The sequence below is a fragment of the Python bivittatus genome, unplaced genomic scaffold (genome assembly GCF_059951505.1).
Source record: "Python bivittatus isolate LINGU-HERP-01145 unplaced genomic scaffold, Pbiv_v1 ctg000020_np1212, whole genome shotgun sequence".
In the NCBI taxonomy this organism is placed as follows: domain Eukaryota; kingdom Metazoa; phylum Chordata; class Lepidosauria; order Squamata; family Pythonidae; genus Python; species Python bivittatus.
In genome coordinates, this window is record NW_028277030.1 from 100,654,473 (window position 1) to 100,673,823 (window position 19,351).

Genomic DNA, 19,351 nt, shown 5'->3' on the forward strand with positions numbered 1-19,351 from the left:
GTGGTGAATACATGTCCACATGAATATGTGTATACACACACACACACAAACAAGCATTCTTGTTTAATCTAGCTATACATGCACACACAAGAGAGTAGCACTTTACAGCTTTCAAATTAGTATGCTGCTTTTAGTTTTTTCAGAATTTAAACCTCCTTTACATGCAACCACACTCATTTCTTTAAGTATAACGTATGTATTTACTGTGTGCTCTGAGCTTGTATGTACATATAGAGAGCGGACAACAGTATCTAGATAAAATTCAACTGTCACTTAAATGCAAGCAAACAGCACATTTATTTACTCTAAATCCAAAGTATATGAAATACTAGTCACCTCCATTTATTTATTTTTTCACAGTAAGGTACAAACAAATATAATCATATATTTTTAGAAGTGTTTGCAAATCACGTAGTTCCCAGTGCCCAACAGGGGGTTACAGTAGTGTGTAGTCAGAGCCCACCTGAAAAAAATGTCATAACATCCACTCCACTTTAAGTGCTAGCTACCAACATCAGTATCAGTGAAGCATCACATGAAATATGACACTCCTTGCTCATCTTTAACTGTATTTTTCTATTTCCTCTATAGTATTTTATTTAAAAGTTGTGCAATTCAGTGACTTCAGAAACTCTCTTCTGGAAGTATTTTTAAATGCCTTAAGGCATGCCTAAATAGGATACAGCAAGCACACTAACAAACACAGGGTCACATACTCTATGACAGTCCCACTCTGGCTCTGATTTCCCATGTTGATTACAAAGGTCTATAGAAACCTTCTACTGATTTTTGCTGGAATGTTACGTATAAACCTTTAAGCCAAAACTCAAGATTTCCCAATTGTGCAAGGAGTTTTACCTGAATGAATAATGCTCAACACATGCAGGTCAGGGGTCCTGTATTCCTACTTATCCACAACACACTGAACAGGGCCAAAGTCACCAACAGGGCTCTAGCAATATAGTATGAGGCTTTCTTATACTTATTGGAGGTAACATCCCAATGAAGTTCTTGGTGGTTTACTTTTAAAAAGACCACCCTTTCCAAATGTGGGAACCTTCCAATGTGTGGAAGCCAGCATGGCCATTGTTGAAAGTTCCTAGGAGTTAGTCAGCATATCTGGAGGATGTACAGACTGGTGAAGGATGGAATAGACTTCCACAGACTTCTTTTATCTATAGAAGAGTTGCTTTTAAGACGGACTTTAAATTATTTTTTCCCCAACAGGTCCTGAAATTATTTTTCCTAGTGCCAAATATAAAGAAGCATAAACAAGAGTCCACAAAATCAGAATCAGCTTTACCAATACAGAATAAAAAAAAGAGTACGACTTCAGTATTTTTGCCCAGTGTGCAAATATTTAATATTTTCCATTTTCTTCCAGGAAAAAAAAAGATTTGAACTGCCATTTTGATCTTCTGTCAGCACTTTAAAATGATGCAAATAGAGCAACCTTTATTTAGACTAGGAGCAAGAATCTATTTGTATTGTGCTACAGAATTCACCAACCATGAAAAGGGGTCTATGATAAACATTTCTCCAGAAGACAAATTTCAGAACATATGATTGCATTCAGGCACCATGGCAAAACAATGTTTCTTCCTTTTAAAGTTGACCTTATTTCACTTAGGCATGATTTGCACTAATTGTGGTTCACCGTTAAAAAAACAAAGTTTTGAAGGTTGTTCTACCCCAAGAGATCACTGCTTAGTGGAGACAGAAGTAAATTTCTAAAAAGCAAGCTGAAACTTCTGGTTTTCCTGTTATACATTTGGAAATTCAAACTATGATAGAGATCTTAATAACACCACAGGTTTACATGGACAAAAAATATATATATACTAGAATATTCTGTCTTCAAATTGAATGGGTAATTGGTTGCCACAAAGCAAAAAATCGAGCTTCCCATCTCCCCTTCCACACAAAACAAGGAAAAGAGAAAGGTGTATGAGAAAATCAGTTCACTGCCGCTCACTTCCAAACCTCCAAATTGTAGTGTAGAAAAGAGTCTGAATTCTACTGTGTTATGCTAAAAATGTCCAAGTTAAGAACCAAATTGATAAAGTAAGTGGGAAGAGGAGAAACAGAATGCAGGATCAGCTTGCTATACTCTTTTTTTTCCTGATTACATCAATTGTTTTCCCTTAAAGAAGTCTCAAATGTTAAAAAAGTATCTTGATGAGCGCTCACAGTACATTATTGTTTCTAACCTAGATTAAAGTCACCATGTGATTAGGATTCAGGATTTCAATCCAGTAGCCATCAGGATCCTGAATAAAAGCCAGACCTTTCATTTTACCTACAAAAGATGAATATATAGTTTTAAGAAATTCCAATATAGTTCTCATTTTAAACCTCTACAACTTTCCCAGATTAATGTCATGTCTTCTCCAAGAAATTTTTTTCAAAGACAAGTTCTTTATCACTGCTTTGCAGAAAGCAAGCCAGAGATAGACAAATAGGTTGGAGAGACACATCAAGCTAGCCTCTAATAACATACATACATACAATTTGGCACGATGTATGAATTCACCCATTAATCTTAGTATTATGTACAAAGTAGAAGGCAATTACTTGTTCACAGCAGACTCACCATCATCTGGTTTTTTCACAAATTTCACTCCCAGTTCTTCAAATCTTTTACAAGCTTCATTTACATCAGGAACAGCAATTCCAATGTGACCTAAACAGCAGTAGAATAATCAAAAGCAGTGCTATATTTAGCAATATGGGAATAACGCCTTTGTTCATAAACCACTGACATAAATCATCATTTGCAAAACAGGAAATACAACCATTATTCCATAATACACACCAAAGAAATCTATTTATTGTGTTTGAAATTACATTTTAAAGGCAACATCCAACAATCTGATGTGATCCAGATGTGTTCGTACAACTTCTATCACTTCCAGCCAGATCTGAAATTCAATGGCAAGTCTGACTGGATTATGGGAATTGTAGTCCAGTACATTTAGAGATTATCTAGAAGATACAACTCTACTGAATGAACCAGAGAATTACTGGGGACCTTATATCCATCTGGTCCAATCCCCAGCTTGGTGCAATTGCACTAAACAATCACTAACAAATGTCCGACCAGCATCCACTATTGTTCTAAGCAAACTGTGCTGCTAATACTCAGTCTTAATCTTCTTTTTAAAAATGTCAAGTCATTGCTCCTTGTCCTGTCCTCAACTTCAAAAAAGAATAAGTCCTCTCTATGCTTGCACACAGCGGACTTTTAAATATTTGAGGACTATCATACCTTCCCTCAGTCTCTTTTGCAAGTGAAGAGGCCAGAAACCTTATCCATTCCTCGTAAAACTTGGTTTCTTTTTTTTAATAGTAGTTTTATTAAAAATTACAATTACAATGATAAAAAACTAATACAAACTAAAAAGAAAAAAGAAAAAGAATAGAAGGTGCAGAAAAGAAAAAGAAAATAGAAAAAATAAGAATACAGTAAAGAAAAATAAAAGAAATATGACTTCCCCTTCATCACAAGTATAAACACTTTTAGTAACTTATCACTTTCTCTTAAAATACAACATATCCCATCACTTATCTATAAACAAACCGTTAAAAACCTTGTCCTTTCAGCCCTGATCAGTAAAAGTCCATTAAGGATTACCAGAGATAACATGTCTATTTTAACCTTGATCAAATAAGCCAACTTTATATTCCTTCCTTTTATTTTTAACAATCTTGATCTTTAATAATGTCCTAAAATTATTTTATATATTTTGCCATTATTTCTCTGCTCTTATTGCATCCACAGAGTGCCGCCCGGCAGTCCTGTTTAAGGTTACCCGGACCCTCCTGGGTAAGGGGGGCTCAGAAGTTTACATTCAGGGCTGCACAGAAGAATTTGCTGGACATCTGGATGAAAAAATGGCTTTGATTCTTTCCCAGTTGGAAGCCAAGTGTGGTGCAGGTCCTTTGGAGACACTTGGGGAGTGCACTTGCCCAGTTATCTGGGAAGTTTGTTGGGTCTGAGGAAGTGGACAGGGTCTTTGGGTTTGTAAGCACAGCCGCCTGTGCGTTACATCACAGCCACATGTGTGTTAGGTCCATGCCCCTCCTCGTTGGTCAAGGCCACCTGGGAGGCGACATGTGGGTGACTTCAAGCAATAGTTAATTCATTCTTGAGAAAGGGGGTGTTCCTGGCTTCTTTTAAAGAGATGTTGGTTCGCCCTCTCCTCAAGAAGCCGTTACTCAGCCTCAGCATTCTGGACAATTTTCATCCAGTCTCTCACCTCCTCTTTTTGGGGAAGGTGGTAGAGAAGGTAGTGGTGCTACAGCTCCAGAGGATCCTGGATGAAACGGATTATGTGGACCCCTTCCATTCAGGTTTCAGGCCCAGATATGAGACAGAAACAGCATTGGTCATACTTTTACATGATCTCTGGCAGGACCGGGATGGGGGTAGTGCATCCATCCTGGCCCTTCTTGACCTCTCAGCGGCTTTCAATACCTTCAACCATGGTATCCTTTTGGGTCAGCTGCGGGAGTTGGGGGTGGGGAACATAGTTTTGTGCTGGTTCATCTCCTTCTTCCAAAGTCAGTCCCAATCAGTGTTTATAGGGAGAGGTCCAGCCCATGGCCCCCGTTTTGTGGGGTGCCACAGGGCTTGGTGCTCTCTCTGCTCCTTTTTAACATCTACATGAAGCTGCTAGGTGAGATCATCCATCACCATGGGATGAGGTATCATTAGTACATGAATGGTACTCAATTATACATCTCTGTCCCATGTGAATTAAGTGATGCTGTGGATGTTCTTTCATGGTGCCTGGAGACTATGGGGGTTTGGATGGGCAACAACAACAACAGGCTTCAACTGAACTCTGGTAAGACGGAGTGGCTGTGGGTTCAGGGCTCTTCCGTATCTGGGGTTTTACCAACTTTGGTTCTGGATGGGGTTGCACTGCCCCGACCGACCCGGTGCACAATCTGGGGGTTGTCCTGGACTCACGACTCCTGCTTGAGGAGCAGGTGGCAGTCATGGCCAGGAGGGCCTTTCCTCAATTTCATGTTGTGTCCCAGTTGCACCCTTTCCTGGATCAGGAAGCCCTTCTCTTGGTTACTCATTCCCTGATCATCTCCCACATGGACTATCACAATGGGCTCCACATGGGGCTACCCTTGAAAAGTATCCGGAAGCTGCAGCTGGTGCAGAATGAGACAATGCGGGCAGTTACAGGTGCCCCTAGGGCTGTGCATATAACAATTCTGCTATATGAGCTGCATTGGGTGCCAGTTTGCTTCTCGGTCTAATGCAAGGTGTGGGTTATGAAGCCCTTTATGGCATGGGCCCAAGTTACCTGAGGAGCCATTCTAGTTACATTAGCATATCCCACCCGGTACCTCAGGAACAGCATGTTGCGGACCCTGCCAGCTAAAGAATTTCGATTAATGGGGTCTAGAAGGAGACCTTTTTCTGCTGTCACCCCCGCCTTATAGAATATCACCTGGAAGAGCATTAAGACCTGGCTCTGACTAGCGTGGAGATCCAATGGGGGCTCCCAGCACTGTGGGTGGCTGGTGACTTGAGGATGCTCTCTCCATCTTTTAACTTTGTTTTGTAAGTTTTTTACTGTTTTTATGGTTTTTATTTGTGAGCCATCTAGAGTCACTTATAAGCTTTAACAAGCCTCTTTTGTAAGTCCAATATAGGAAGATTATCCAGGACACTCTCTTGGTTTGTTATTTGTATATCCCTTTTAAGACATCAGCCAGTTTCTTTTGTATGTCCAGCGTAGCATCTTTTTCCATATCATTCTTGTAGCTTGTCATTTTTAAATCCACTTTCAGATCAGTCTCAATCTTGTCTGGTAAACTTGTTCCTCTTCCATAACATCTTTTAAACACAGCCTATCTACAGAGGCAGACATTCTTAAAATTAACTTCTGGGTCTACTGTTCAAAAACATCCTTCAATATTTCAAATGTTAAAATATTTTGCTCCATTCTATAGTAAGTCAAATTTAAGTGTTCTCTCCTTTAATTGTAATCTTTAGTTCCTTTAGTTCCTCCCCTAGTGTCCAACCTTCTAAGTCCCATCGTATCATGCTTTTTTTTTTTCAAAGAATTAAAAACAAAAGTATTTTCCCATGGGAAGGATTCTTATAATTAATTCCAAAATCTTATTTCAAATTTATCTGGACCCTTAGTCCATTTGTAACTTTCTAAAATCAAAGTTTTAATCACCCTTTTGTTGATTATTCCAGAAAAAAAAAATTAAGTCATTCAACTTGTGTTTAAAATCTCTTTTGCTAAGGACTGAAGGAAATTCACCTGGTGCTGTAAAACTTGTTAATCCAATGATTCCTAATAGATGAAAAGTACTTAACAATTTCCAAAAACGATTAGAAAAGTACGCGAACCCAGTATCCTTAAAGGCAACGACTGTGGGTTGAACAAGATAGCTATTCCCTCATCTTCCAGAGCTCTAAACCTACCAGAGACTGCTATCCTATGGTCTCCTTGGGAGGAGCAACCATATGGAAGCACTTGTGGGCAATCTCAAGTCCTCCCCTTGTCTGGAAAGGAATTATGAAGAGCTGATCTACTTGCCAGCTCTTCATTCCACCATAGTCGTTGGCTCCTAAGACTTGATTTCCAAACCCCTTATCATCCTGCCAGTTCACTTTTGAACCTACTCCAGCCTCTCCATGTTTCTTTTAAAGAGGGACTAGAATTAGACAGTTCTCCAAGTTTGGCAATGTACAGTGGAATTATTTCCTTCTATAATTTGAAGTTTCTCTTAATAGTTTAATCAATTACCTTGTCCTTTAATGGTGGTATCACATTGTTCAAATTCAGCTAGTGGTCCACTAATATTCCTAGATCCTTCTCACACATACTCCTCCAACCTGTTACTTCCTTATAAGCAGGGTGTTCAAAGCCCTTGAAACCCAGGCTTTGATCCCAGGTCTGGGGTTAATGTGTTGGGGGGGTGGCATGCTTGGTTCTGATGGTTGTTTTTATTCCAGGCTATTTTGTTCCATTTCATGTTTTTATTTTAATTATTAATTCGATTTTGTAAGCCAACCAGAACCCACTTGGGTGGGCAGCTATATTAAATGTAATAAAATCATCATCATCGTCTTACACTAGTCACCAATGAACATCATCTGCTTGATTTGGCCCAATTTTCAAGCCCATCAAAGCTATTTTAAATCAAATTTTGTCCTCTAAGCTATCAGCCAATTCCCCAAGTATGATGTCATCTGCATATCTGATGACTTCTGATCTTCCATTTTATCCTCTATGTCATTTATAAAAACATTGAATAGCCCAGGGTGGAAGACAAAGCTCTAAAAGACCTTCTTAGTGCTTCCATCCAGAATGATGCATAAGTACTCTCAGTGAGTTTTTAAATCAGTTAAATTCCCTTAACTGTACTAATCTGACATGATTTCTTCTTGACAAATTCATGCTATACTGCCTTCTGGTAATGAGTGCATTCTTTTCTAAACAGTGGTAATGGTAATGGTTGCATTGCTTGATTTTTTCTAATAATTTGCCCAGTGAAATTGATTTGCTCTTCCCTTTTTTGAACACTATGACTACGTTTGTTCTTCAGTCTTTTAGCACCTCACCAGTTCTCCAAGAGCCTTCAAAAATTACAGTCAGGGGTTTGGAGAGCACTTCAACCCAATTCTTCAACACCTTGAGATGTGATTGATCTGGTTTCAGAGACTTGAATTTGTTGACAGCATCTATTTGGGTTCTTACTCTACTTTTATTAATCTGGAACTCCATTCTCCCTTCCCCTTTTAATCAATCATTTTCGAAGAGCTCTCTCCTGCTGATAGAAGCTACAAAGGCATTAAGTAGTTCTGCAGTCTCACTATTGCCTATTATTACTTCCAGACCTTCCCAACACAACAGAGCAACAGCTACTACTCTTATTTATTACCTTTTACTAATTTGCCTTATTTGCCAGCCTCATCTCCCTGTTTTAGCCATCTTGACCTTATCCTTACTGGCTCAAGCTACTCATTTGTTCTTCTCCTTGGTTATTAGCTCCTGCTTTTATTGCTTATGAATTTCCTTTTTTGCTCCTCACTTAACAGTGAGCTTGTTACTAAACCATACCACTTTAAGCTTTTCCAGTTTTACATTTTCCTGGGGATTGCTTGGATCTGTGCTTTCAGTATCTTGTTTTTCAGGATGTCCCATCCACATTGTTTATCTTTTAAGATTTGAAGCTACTGCATGCTGCCCATCTTTCTCCTAAGTACATTCAATTCTTGAAGTCCAGCATACATGGCTAATTTTCTCCATTTTTTCCTTCCTTCATTTTTGTGAACTCCAGAACATGACCCCAAGGTGCCTGACACATTCAGTCAATCCACTTCTCTGTTGGTCAGAATTAGGTCCAGGAGACCCAACCCTCTTTATCATCATGAGCCACCATCTTCCTAATACTAGTGCTTCTTTAGCCAAGTCTATGCCTGTCTCCTTCCTTCTGGTTTAGTTTTTATCTATTTATTTCAATTTATATAGCCACCCATGTCATTTACATGATTCTGGGCAACTCACAAGTTAACAAATGTTTAAGGAACTGTTTCAAGATATCGTTGAAATATTTTTATAGCAGATAAGTTGCAGTGTACTGTGCCTGTGTCTGCTCTTGAAGACAACACAGAAACTTCGTAAAAGTGGTATCAGCTGTATAACACCTAAACTGCAGGCTCGGCACTGCTGGCTTGACCTTATAAAGTGTTTATTCTTGATCTTCACTCTCCCCCCATTCCCCCCCATCCAATTATCCTTTACTTTATTTACCTTCTGGAAAGCCATTAAAACATAGCTGTTTTGACAAGCCTTCAGAGCATTGTGATATGTCTGCCATTTGTTTGGCAATATGCTTTCAATGGGTTTCCCCCCCCCCAGTAAATGTTATGATGCAGTTTTATGATTTTGCTGTTTCATAACTTTGTTTTGTGAATTACCTACAGATGTGGCAGTATGCAAATAATGAAAATAAATAAAATCCAGATATCATGAATATAATCATCAGGTATAATTTTCTTTTTGTCTATAGTTTCTTCAGCAGAATTGTACAGTATTTGTAAATATGGTTTGCTCTGAACAAATGAAGGCCAACCTAGAAAGAACTTTAAGCCTGCTCTTGGATTATGGAAACTGGATACAGCTGGATGCATTAAGCTGGGGGCAGCTGATCCTAGAGCCAACGCCACTATTTTATTTCATGGAGAAATGCTCACAAAATCTTCTGTTTAAAGTTCAAAACACTACAGATTGTTAGGAGGAAGGGAAACAAACAGATTACGAATAAGAAAGCCATTTCACCCATGTACAATTTTCATCATCTAGCCAATTAACTTTCATCCCTGAAAAGATGGGGAAAAAATCTGAAGCTAGAATAGAGCTTTTTCTTTCTTTCTTTTGAAAATTAATGCACATTTCTGGAAATAAAAGACATACATGAATACATTTTGGCTTTTTTCACAACATACCAAATCCCCTGGGGTCTGAATTGCCATTGTGGTAAGCCTGATTCTCATCATTTTCAGTGCCCCAGTTGCTGAAAGAAAGAAAGGAGAGAAAATGGAACAAGTGGAGGACAAAGATATGCTGATAAAGCAGTTCCAGCATAAATTAGAAGAGGCTAGCTAAACTTTCTGAAAAACATTTATACCTAGAGAAACAAAAGAAAAGCATAAAAGAGAGTAAATATAGAGAGCAGCAAGTACAGAAATTTGAACTGTTTGATAGAAAATTATATCCCTTTATACTGAGATTTATGTTTTGCTCTAGATAAAGCTACTGTATACTAAAAGAATCTGCATCAAAAAATGAGTTGCACCCAAGACAAACAAAAGTTACAAAGAACAAGAATTTATTTGTTTGATATAAGTTTAGAAGTAAATCACTGGTGAGGGAAAGGAGGAATCTGCTTCTTTATTGTATAGTGGGTCTGGTACCCAGACTTCTAAAACTACAGGTAGTCCTTGCTTAACAACCATTCGTTCAGCAACTGCTTGAAGTTATGACAGCGCTGAACAAATGGTACTTATGCCTGGTCCTCGAAGTTACGGCTATTACAGTGCCTCCGCAGTCACGTGATCAAAATTTGGGTACTTGGCAGCCTGCTTGTATTTACAACTCTGAGGGTGCTTCAATTCCCCATACCCACCTATCTCCCCCGCCATCTCTGCCCTTTTGGCCACCCTGCACTCCACTGCCCTTGCTGCCCCCACTGCCTTGAGTTCTGTTGCCCCTTCCACCACCACCCCGCTGCCCTGTGCTCCACTACCTGTTGCCCCCAGCTGACCACCATGGCAGCTCCTTGCACACCCTTCCGCCCTGGGCAGCAGCCACCCCAATCCAGCTGCACTCGGACCATGCTGCAGCACCCACTTACCCATCCACCAGCCTACTTGCGAGCCACCCAGGATTCATGACTTCCTGCTGGCTTCCCCGTTAACTTTGCTTGTTGGAACCCAGCAGGAAGTCACAAGGAGGTCGTCTCTTAACGAACTGCAGTCCTCACTTAACAGTGGCAATGGGGACCGCCAGGACTGCCGTCACTAAGCAGTGTGGTCCCTTGAGGTTGTACTTTAAGTCCGCATTGCTTAGCAACAGAGATTCCAAGTCCCAATTACCATTGTTAACCAGGACTACCTGTAAAGTAAATGAACAAAGAGGTTTGGATAGATGTCAGAATCTGCCAGACAGAAAAGTCTCATTTGCCAAAATAAAATACCCTAGACATGTTTTGGTTAACACATGAAATCTGAAACCAGGGCATTTTTATGTCTTGAATTATTAAATGTTTTTATGGCAAGAGTTCTCAAACTCTGCAATACTGCAATCCCCTGAAAAAATTTGTTGATTCTGCTCAGCAAAGCAGAATACATTTTGAAAGCATTCCTATTTCACCTGAGCAAACCTGATCAGCTTTTAAAAAGAGTTATGACCCTACCCCAAGCTGCTCACCCCTGCCCAGCAACCACAAACCACAATTTGAGGACTCCCTTCTATAGCTTTCTCTTGGTTGCATGCATTTTACAGGTAAGTTTTTCTTTGCAGAAAAAAATTATACAAATTCTGCAAAATAGGTAACACATCAGAAGTATCCTGCTCAGGAAAAACCCTTCTCCTTCATATGAATATTTTTCCTTTTCGCTACTCAAGCTGATCAATGATTAATATCACTGGATCTGGTATAACATAGCCATTGTTGCTTGTAATGTATTTTCAAAACTATAATTTATTTGTTTAAACATTTGTATGCTGCTGATTCGTTTTAAAAAATCCATAAGGAATCTCATTGTGAAGCTCTGGAGAGTAATTCAGAAGAAATCAAAAGCTTGCTCGCTATTTTGTGACATTCTGGGCGGTCTTCATAAAACATAAACATGGATTTTGTGCCACAACTCTCTTTATATGATTAGGAATTTCTTTATTCAAATTTACTTCGGTGCAGTTTTTCATTACTCATCATTTTATTCAGACTCAGTACATTTAGGGTGGAGCTTCTTGACATTTGTAATAACATGTGGCAATGTAGGATTTTAGAATAAAATATTCAGGGCACCTTTTTATTACCCAGAGCTCTTGTATCAAGTCTAGGGCAAAACAGAAATGTTAAGATCCGTTTGAGAAAACCAAATTACACATTTTTTTTTTCAAATCACTGCTACATCCTGTTGAACTATGTATCCTAACAGAGCATTTGTGCCTATTGACATAAAGTACGTTCTTTTTTTTATTCAACAGGATGCATTCTTAGAATGAACGTGAAGTGATGATGGAAAAGAATGGAGCAGTTAAGGCGACCACCACTCCCACTTCAGAGAGGGCTGCTCTGGTCATTCCAGCGCTTGGCTAGCTTGCAGATCCTGCAGCATTATGCATCCTACCTGAAGTCCTCAGTGAAAACAAGGATCCTCACACCCAGTATATAGTATTACAGCCTGAATTTTAGTCTACACAGTATGCAAAATGGAATCCTAAGCGTAACATGCAGATTATGATTAGATCAATGTCACCATTTCTAGAAAAGGTCTCTCCTTACTGGATGTTTATTACAAAGCAGAGGCAACCAGCTTATGAACCATATGCATCCTCAACCCTTTGTCATGTCACCCAGAGCCCTCCCAAAACCCACCTCGGTAGCAGTAAACAGTCAAATTATGTCAGAATTATTTTTTACTTTTTTCACAAGTAATAAATTAGCTACATTAAGCCTTTAATAGATTTAACTTGCATATTTTCTTAAGTAGGTTAAAAAAAAGCCCTAAAAAGACACAAGGAAACAGCCAACAATTCCAGCTATTTGGTAACTTCACCCTTGCCTATTCCTCTGGTAAGAAAACTTAAGTAGCATGGCCCCATACTTCTTTAATTGTACTAACATAAATGTCACCAGCTGCACCTATGGGATGGTCAAGATTTGCAATTTGGCGCATGCAATGTCATGATCCAAGCCCTGCCTTTGTACATATGGTGCGTTTATATATATTCCAGCACTGGGACAGATGCTGCGGCAAGCTGAATGCAGTCTTATGTTTCTAGCCAATCTCCATAAATGCCACCTTCTTGTATTAAAAGAATCCTAGGAATTTGGAGGACTTCGCTTTGCATGACAACAATTTTTAAGATTTATTCCTAACATTTATCAACATTCTGGGAATGCTTTATTTCTATATTAAAACAACATATGACATACCCCAAAATACAGTTTGTAATTATTTGAAACAGATGCCAAAACAGAGCATTTATCTTAGTCTAATTTGACAGTCATATTAGTTCAGAAAGAACAACCACAATTTGTGTGATGAATTTTAGCTATCAAGCAATTCAGTTATCGTTGGAATTTCTTTCCACCGAGTCGAATTGGGAACTATTTCCATTCCTTGGGCAGCATTTTTATTTATTTTATTTGAGTGCTGGTAAGTCAGATAGCCTGCTCCAGTTTAAAACTGATCACACAAACTAAAAAATCCAGTACCTGACAATAAACTGATCCAATCCACATTGAAAAACAGTATATTTACTCCTTTATATGGAACTGCCAATCCTTTGAGTAGACAGGTTATGAAATAGACACCATATGAATGATTGGAACCCTACTTTATTGTTATAGGGTATAATATCAGAATCTGAAAGCCTGAGTCTCCTCCTTCTTGTACTAAATAGAATCAAGGTGGGACAATCTTTGAGTTTTTTCCTCACCTTCTCCTGTCTGTCTGGGCTGTTGCTTGCATAATGGATGTTGATTTCCTTCTTCAAGGCCATCTCCATACTCCTCTACAGAAACCAGACCTTGTTTTAAAAATATTTTAAATGTGTCCTCTCTCCTTTAAGTAATCTGTAGTTTGCAGAAAGATAGCTTCTTACTCATTTCTCAGAATCTCCAGATTTGAATATTATATAGCAGATGAAAACCTCTGCATAAGGATAGCTACTGCTACCAGCAACAGACATTTATAACTTAGATAACTAATAGCATGACAATATCATAAGTCAATAAGTACTTGGATGAAGCACTTGGATGAAAAGCAGTACTGAATTGTATACGGAAGGCACTCTTCTCACAGGTGACTAGAGAAGCAATGTATTACAGACCACTGAGAAAAGCGGAAAAAACCCAACGTGAAATAGTAACCACATTTCAGAGAATATACTCACTGTGTAAGTTCCACTGTGGCCTTCCGAGAAAAGGTCCATGCTACCCTCTCCTTACCATTTTTGGGAATATCATTTTTGTCTTCGTAGGCCAAAAAGTAGAGGGAGAACTTCATAGAAGGAAAGTCAAATTTTTGAAGTAAACTGAGAAAAAAAATGCAAGCAAATCATTCCATCCTAAACATTTAATATTTGCTATTATTTGTTTTACGTTATTGTAAATGTACATGATTTCTTGAAATAAAAAAATATACCGAGAGAGCAAAAATTCATCACACCTCAAAGATCAATAAACTCATTTGGCACAAGCTTTCATGGAGACCTCCAATGCTTTAAATCTAAGGCAATCAAATCTTCCATAAGACAGAGCTGAATTCTTAGGATTGCTGTTGCATTTTTTAAATTGTAAAACAGTCAATTAAAAATAAACCTGAGGTTCACAATGACAACAAAAAGCATACAGAAAAGTTAATTTATTTGTTTTGGAAAATAGCAATGAATATATGTGCAGCTTGGACCTTTTGTCTTTATATTATTTGTTTACATAGATCAAATCCAGAATTAGCCTTACTATAGCAATGTTGAGGGAAATATAACTTCTTTTTTGGTTATATAAAATCCCTGTTTTGACAGAGAAGAAATTTGAATTTATCATTCAAAGAACATTTGTGAAGAACAGCATAAATTAGCCTACAGTTTGCCTTTTATTACTGAATAGAATTGCTTCTGAGCAGAGAGATATGCATGCACTTAATGACTGATCTCCCAAAACCTAATTAACACGTCAATCAGTTTTAATTCGTATAACAAGCATGGTAGCCAAAAGCATTTGGTTTCTCCTTATTTCAGAGATGCTTTGTAGTTGTTGCTCTTATGAACATCAAGCTTTAAGGGTCCATGCTCCCTTTATCACAGGACTCTGCAAGCTGCAGCATACTGAAGATTTCCACTCAAGAATGCTGCCTCACACCTAACTTTACTCCAATCTACTGGTGGGGTGAGACAGGGAGGAACAACTTTCTTGCAACTGCTTCACAGACGGAGAAGAGGCAGAGCTCTGCTCAGAATCCTAAGCATGTATCTAACTCAAATTATTGAGAAATACATTACATTCACAAGACAAGGAGTCCTTTTACTGAGCTGAAGTTTCCATTAAAGAAGAAGGGAAGGAATTTTTTATTTCTTTTTTTAATAGTTTGTCTCTTCTGTACCAAGTGTTTCTCAAAGGTCCTCCAAATCTTTGGAGCAGTTTAAAGCAGCTTAAAATCTTTCATTAGCAGAGGAATGGACCCAAAGTCATTTTGTTTTTAGATGGTTGAAACCCTAAATGAAAACAACTAGGTATACATTGTTTTTTACTTACGTCATCCCAAGAATTCTAGTATAAAAATCCAGCGATTTTTTAGGATCTTTTACTCTTAGCATTGTCTGTTGCATAAGAAAGTCCTGTAGAAAAATATAACTGATGAATCATAAGACTCAGTAACATAGTTAGAATTTTCCTAGGGACAAACAACAAAAAAAGGGCCAAGATCAAAATGATACCTCTGCTGTAAACCATCCAGAGACACTTCAACAAGATGGGCAGTGACAAATTAGATAAATAAATATCTGCTTTGATATCAGACAATGGCACTCCTGCAACACAGTTCTGTTTTACCATTTCAAAACACACTACACTATGTTAAATGGAGCAAATTACCAGCGACATATGTAGATAAGATTACAACCCACTATCCTACATTAAATCTCCCTAAACTTGGTAGAAGAAAACACCCACACAACTGCATTATTAACAGAGAATATGAAACACCTCAAGTCATTCTGATATACACTTGAGAAAGCAGCCACAACCCTGCACCTAGAATGATCAACATGCACGTCTCAATACGTAATCTTCAAATGCTACGCAGATCCATCATTTTCAATAGGATAGCTAGTGAAGTAAACCTGCAGAGCTGCTTTGCCCGACTTGGGGCTTTCCAGACATGAACTAAAACTCTCGCCGTGCAAGGCTTCCGATGATGAGAAGTGCTGGCCAAGCACATGGATCAGGCTGGGGAAGGCTGGCATATAGGGCTGCTTAAAATAGGGCAGCAGCATTCCAGGAAGGATTTAATCCTCCTTCAGGGCAAGATTTTAGGCCACATTTTGCCTGGCCAGGGGGTCTGACTTCCATCCTGGTATTCTGCAACCCCTGGATCCTACGAGCTCTACCCGTTCTTTTTGCGTAAAGAGAGGTCGGGACAGTCGCTCGCAGTGAATCAAGGGAGGCCCTCTTCTTCCCACTTCCCAGCAAATTCTCGCCATGTGTTCAAAGGTTCCCTCCTCCTTGCAAGTCATTTTCTTCCCCCTTACCTTCGTGCTGGGATGAGGGTCAGAACAGGCGCTATAGGCTTCTTCGTCGGTCAGACCGCTCAACTCGCCTTGCTCCGACATGCTGCAACCACGGAGTCACACAACCGCACCGAATTGCACCCCTCCACGCCGCGTATTATTGGGGCGACGAGAAGAATGGGCGAGGAGACTCTCCAGCCAATAGAGGCGAAGAATGCAAATAGGGCAAATCCGTCGTGTAGGATACATCCACCTATAGGAGAGCCACTTCATTACTTTCCTACAACTCCCAGCATTCCTTGTTCCAGAAGGTTGTTTAGTTCCGCCCTTCTCTCTTGCATTCCCAATTTCTTTTTAAGGAGAAGATGATTCATCCCCGATAAATCTAGAGGAAGCTAGGCGCTTTCGGCGGCGGATGGCCAGCAGGTTTTTGACGGCGCAAGGAGTTCGCTTTTGCTGGGGAGCGATGGACTATGACTGAAAATGGAGCGGTAGTTGAAAGAGCAACCATGAGACATAGTTGATTGCACTAAACTAAAAGTAAAGAAAAACATGTAAATGTTTTTAACGAAATTATGTGCCCTAAATAATTCAACGAAAACGTCTTAGAACTCTGTTAATACACTACATCCAATAAAGACGGTATCCACATGATCAAATTTGAGCCGCATTCATGCTCTTCAAAAGCAAAGAATTAGGTTAATAAACATTCCACAGCTACATGAGACTTAATGGAAAAAATTAACTTGTCAGTATCTCATAAAATCCAATATTCTGAAATCCAGTGATAGCTGTGAAGCACTGGGTTTTCAAAGCCTATGTTTGTTACAGCAAATAAGGCAACTGGTTAATAAAACCACAGTTGAACAGAAGGCTGCAATTGAAAAGGATTATCTGGACCCCTATCAGTCAGGATTCAGGCCTGGTTATGGGACAGAAACAGCATTGGTCGCACTTTTAGATGATCTCTGGCGAGAGCGGGATGGGAGGAGTGCATCCATCCTTGCTCTTCTTGACCTCTCGGCGGCTTTCGATACCATCGACCATGGTATCTTTTTGGGTCGGCTGCAGGAGTTGGGGTTAGGTGGCACAATGTTGTGCTGGTTCAGCTCCTTTCTCCAAGGCCGAACCCAATCGGTGTTGATAGGGAGCGAGAGGTCCAGCCCCTGGCCCCTAATGTGTGGGGTGCCACAGGGGTCAGTGCTTTCACCGCTCCTATTTAATGAATAGCTACATGAAGCCACTGGGTGAGATCATCCGGCGCCATGGAGTGAGGTATCATCAGTACGCTGATGATACCCAACTATACATCTCCATCCCAGGTGCCTTAAGTGATGCTGTGACTACCCTTTCGCGGTGCCTGGAGGCTGTGGGGGCCTGGATGGGGGACAACAGGCTTCAGCTGAACCCTGGTAAGACAGAGTGGCTGTGGATACGGGGAGCCTCAAGATCTAGGACTTTGTCATCTTTGGTTCTTGACGGGGTTGCACTACCCCAGACAGACCCGGTGCATAATTTGGGGGTTCTCCTGGGCTCACGACTCCTGCTGAAAGAGCAGGTGGCAGTCGTGGCCAGGAGGGCCTTTGCACGACTTCGTGTCGTGCGGCAGTTACGCCCCTTCCTGGATCAGGGGGACCTCCACACGGTCACTCATGCCCTGGTCACCTCTGGGTTGGACTACTGTAATGCGCTCTACATGGGGCTATCCTTGAAGAATATCCGGAAGCTACAGCTGGTGCAGAATGTGGTGGCGCGGACAGTTCTGAATGCCCCTAGGAGGGCACATATAACACCGCTGTTGCGCGAGCTGCATTGGTTACCAGTTTGTTTCCGGGTCCAATTCAAGGTATTGGTCATCACCTTTAAAGCCCTTCATGGCACGGGACCAGGTTATCTGAGGAACCGCCTCGCCCTGGTCACTTCGGCCCGTCCCACTCGGTCCAGCAGAAGGGGCAGGTTGCAGACCCCACCGGTCAGGGAATTTCGATTGGTGGGGTCTAGGCAGAAAGCCTTTTCTGCTGCAGCGCCCGCCCTATGGAACATCCTGCCTCCTGAGGTCTGGTGTGCCCCCTCCCTCATGGCCTTCAGGAAAGGTATTAAATCCTGGCTTTGCCAGAAGGCCTGGGGGCCAGAGGGGGCCCCGCACCTGTGGAGATGGCTGGTGGGATGATGGGTTGCCCCCCCCCCAGCATCTTACAGATTTTTATAGGGCCAAAATTAGAGGAGGTTTTTTAGGGTATTTTTAATATGTTTTTTAATTATCTATAGTTTTTAGCCATCTTGGAGAGAATTGTATTTCTTCTTTTTTTATTGTGAGCCGCCCAGAGTCACCCATGGGGGAGATGGGTGGCATACAAGCTGAATAAATAAATAAATAAATAAATAAATAAATAAATAAATAAATAAAATACTGTTATTAAAGCAATGTTCTCCAATTTAGTACATTCCCCAAATGTGCATTCTCCAAATGCTTATTCAATAAAACATGAGTTAGTTAATGCAGCTATTCATTCATTCATGCTGTTAAGTCAGTATTGACTCTTGGCAACTGCCTGGACCAGTCCCTGCAATGTTCTTGGCAAGATTTTCAGAAGTGGTTTGCACCATAGTAAATCATAAACTATCATTTATAAATTGCAATATTTGGTTTACCACAGCACTCCCTTGGGATAATTTTCTTGGATTAGTCTGGCAGACTGGAACAATAGAGAACAGGGGACTTCTAAAGTACTGTCCTATTCCCCTTAGACTTCTTTTCTCCAGGTTAAATGACCTCAGTCTCTCAGTTTTTCTCTTCCCTGATCCTTCTTATGTGCTTTTCTTTTTAATCATTCCAACTTCTCAGGAAAAAAAACATGGTGCCAAGAAATGCACACAGGGATGAAAAAGTCACTGACCACTGTCATATATAAAGAGCTGCTGTACAGTGCTTCAGATTCAAAGTTGCTTCAGAGAATGCCTGCCTCCAACTCTTTAAAGCAGCTGTGTCTGCAGTGCAATCTCAGGAAAAAAAGTGTTTGGTTTAAGGAGTTCAGAGAGGCATGATGTTTGTACTCCTGCCCACTGTAAAGCACATTTTTGCTTTTAATCCAAGGCACTGCACAGTCATAATATGTATATCTCAAAGATCTGTTAAAATGTAATTCTTTATAGGATTGTAGGGAGAAAAAAATCTAACCTAAAAACTTAATAAAACCAATAATGATAAGCAACAACTGGACTGAGTAAAATGGATTGATGGTCTGAGTCACATTTACTGCAAATTTTTAACTTCTTTATGATGTAAACTTTCCAGAATGTTCTGAAGAATATACGCTAGTTTTAAACTGAACATTTGTTAAGGTGTT

The 19,351-nt window shown here is 40.0% G+C and overlaps 1 protein-coding gene across 1 annotated transcript; it reads right to left on the bottom strand.

The window, feature by feature from the left end:
* Nucleotides 1-863: 863 nt before the first annotated feature.
* On the bottom strand, nt 864-16,260 carry GLO1 (glyoxalase I). Its single transcript, XM_007440655.4, has 6 exons — nt 16,026-16,260; nt 15,031-15,113; nt 13,671-13,811; nt 9,491-9,558; nt 2,594-2,683; nt 864-2,299 (listed from the first exon to the last, which is right to left on the bottom strand). The coding sequence occupies exons 1-6, from the start codon at nt 16,104-16,106 to the stop codon at nt 2,211-2,213; spliced, it is 552 nt and encodes a 183-aa protein (XP_007440717.2). The 5' UTR covers nt 16,107-16,260; the 3' UTR covers nt 864-2,210.
* Between the last annotated feature and the right edge of the window lie 3,091 nt (nt 16,261-19,351).

Coding starts and splice junctions, on each gene's coding strand:
- GLO1 (XM_007440655.4), bottom strand. CDS start 16,106: ATGTCGGAGCAAGGCGAGTTGAGCGGTCTGACCGACGAAGAAGCCTAT. Junction 2,684..9,490: donor TTCAGACCCCAGGGGATTTG/GTATGTTGTGAA, acceptor ACTGCTGTTTAG/GTCACATTGGAATTGCTGTT. Junction 2,300..2,593: donor TGTGAAAAAACCAGATGATG/GTGAGTCTGCTG, acceptor CATCTTTTGTAG/GTAAAATGAAAGGTCTGGCT.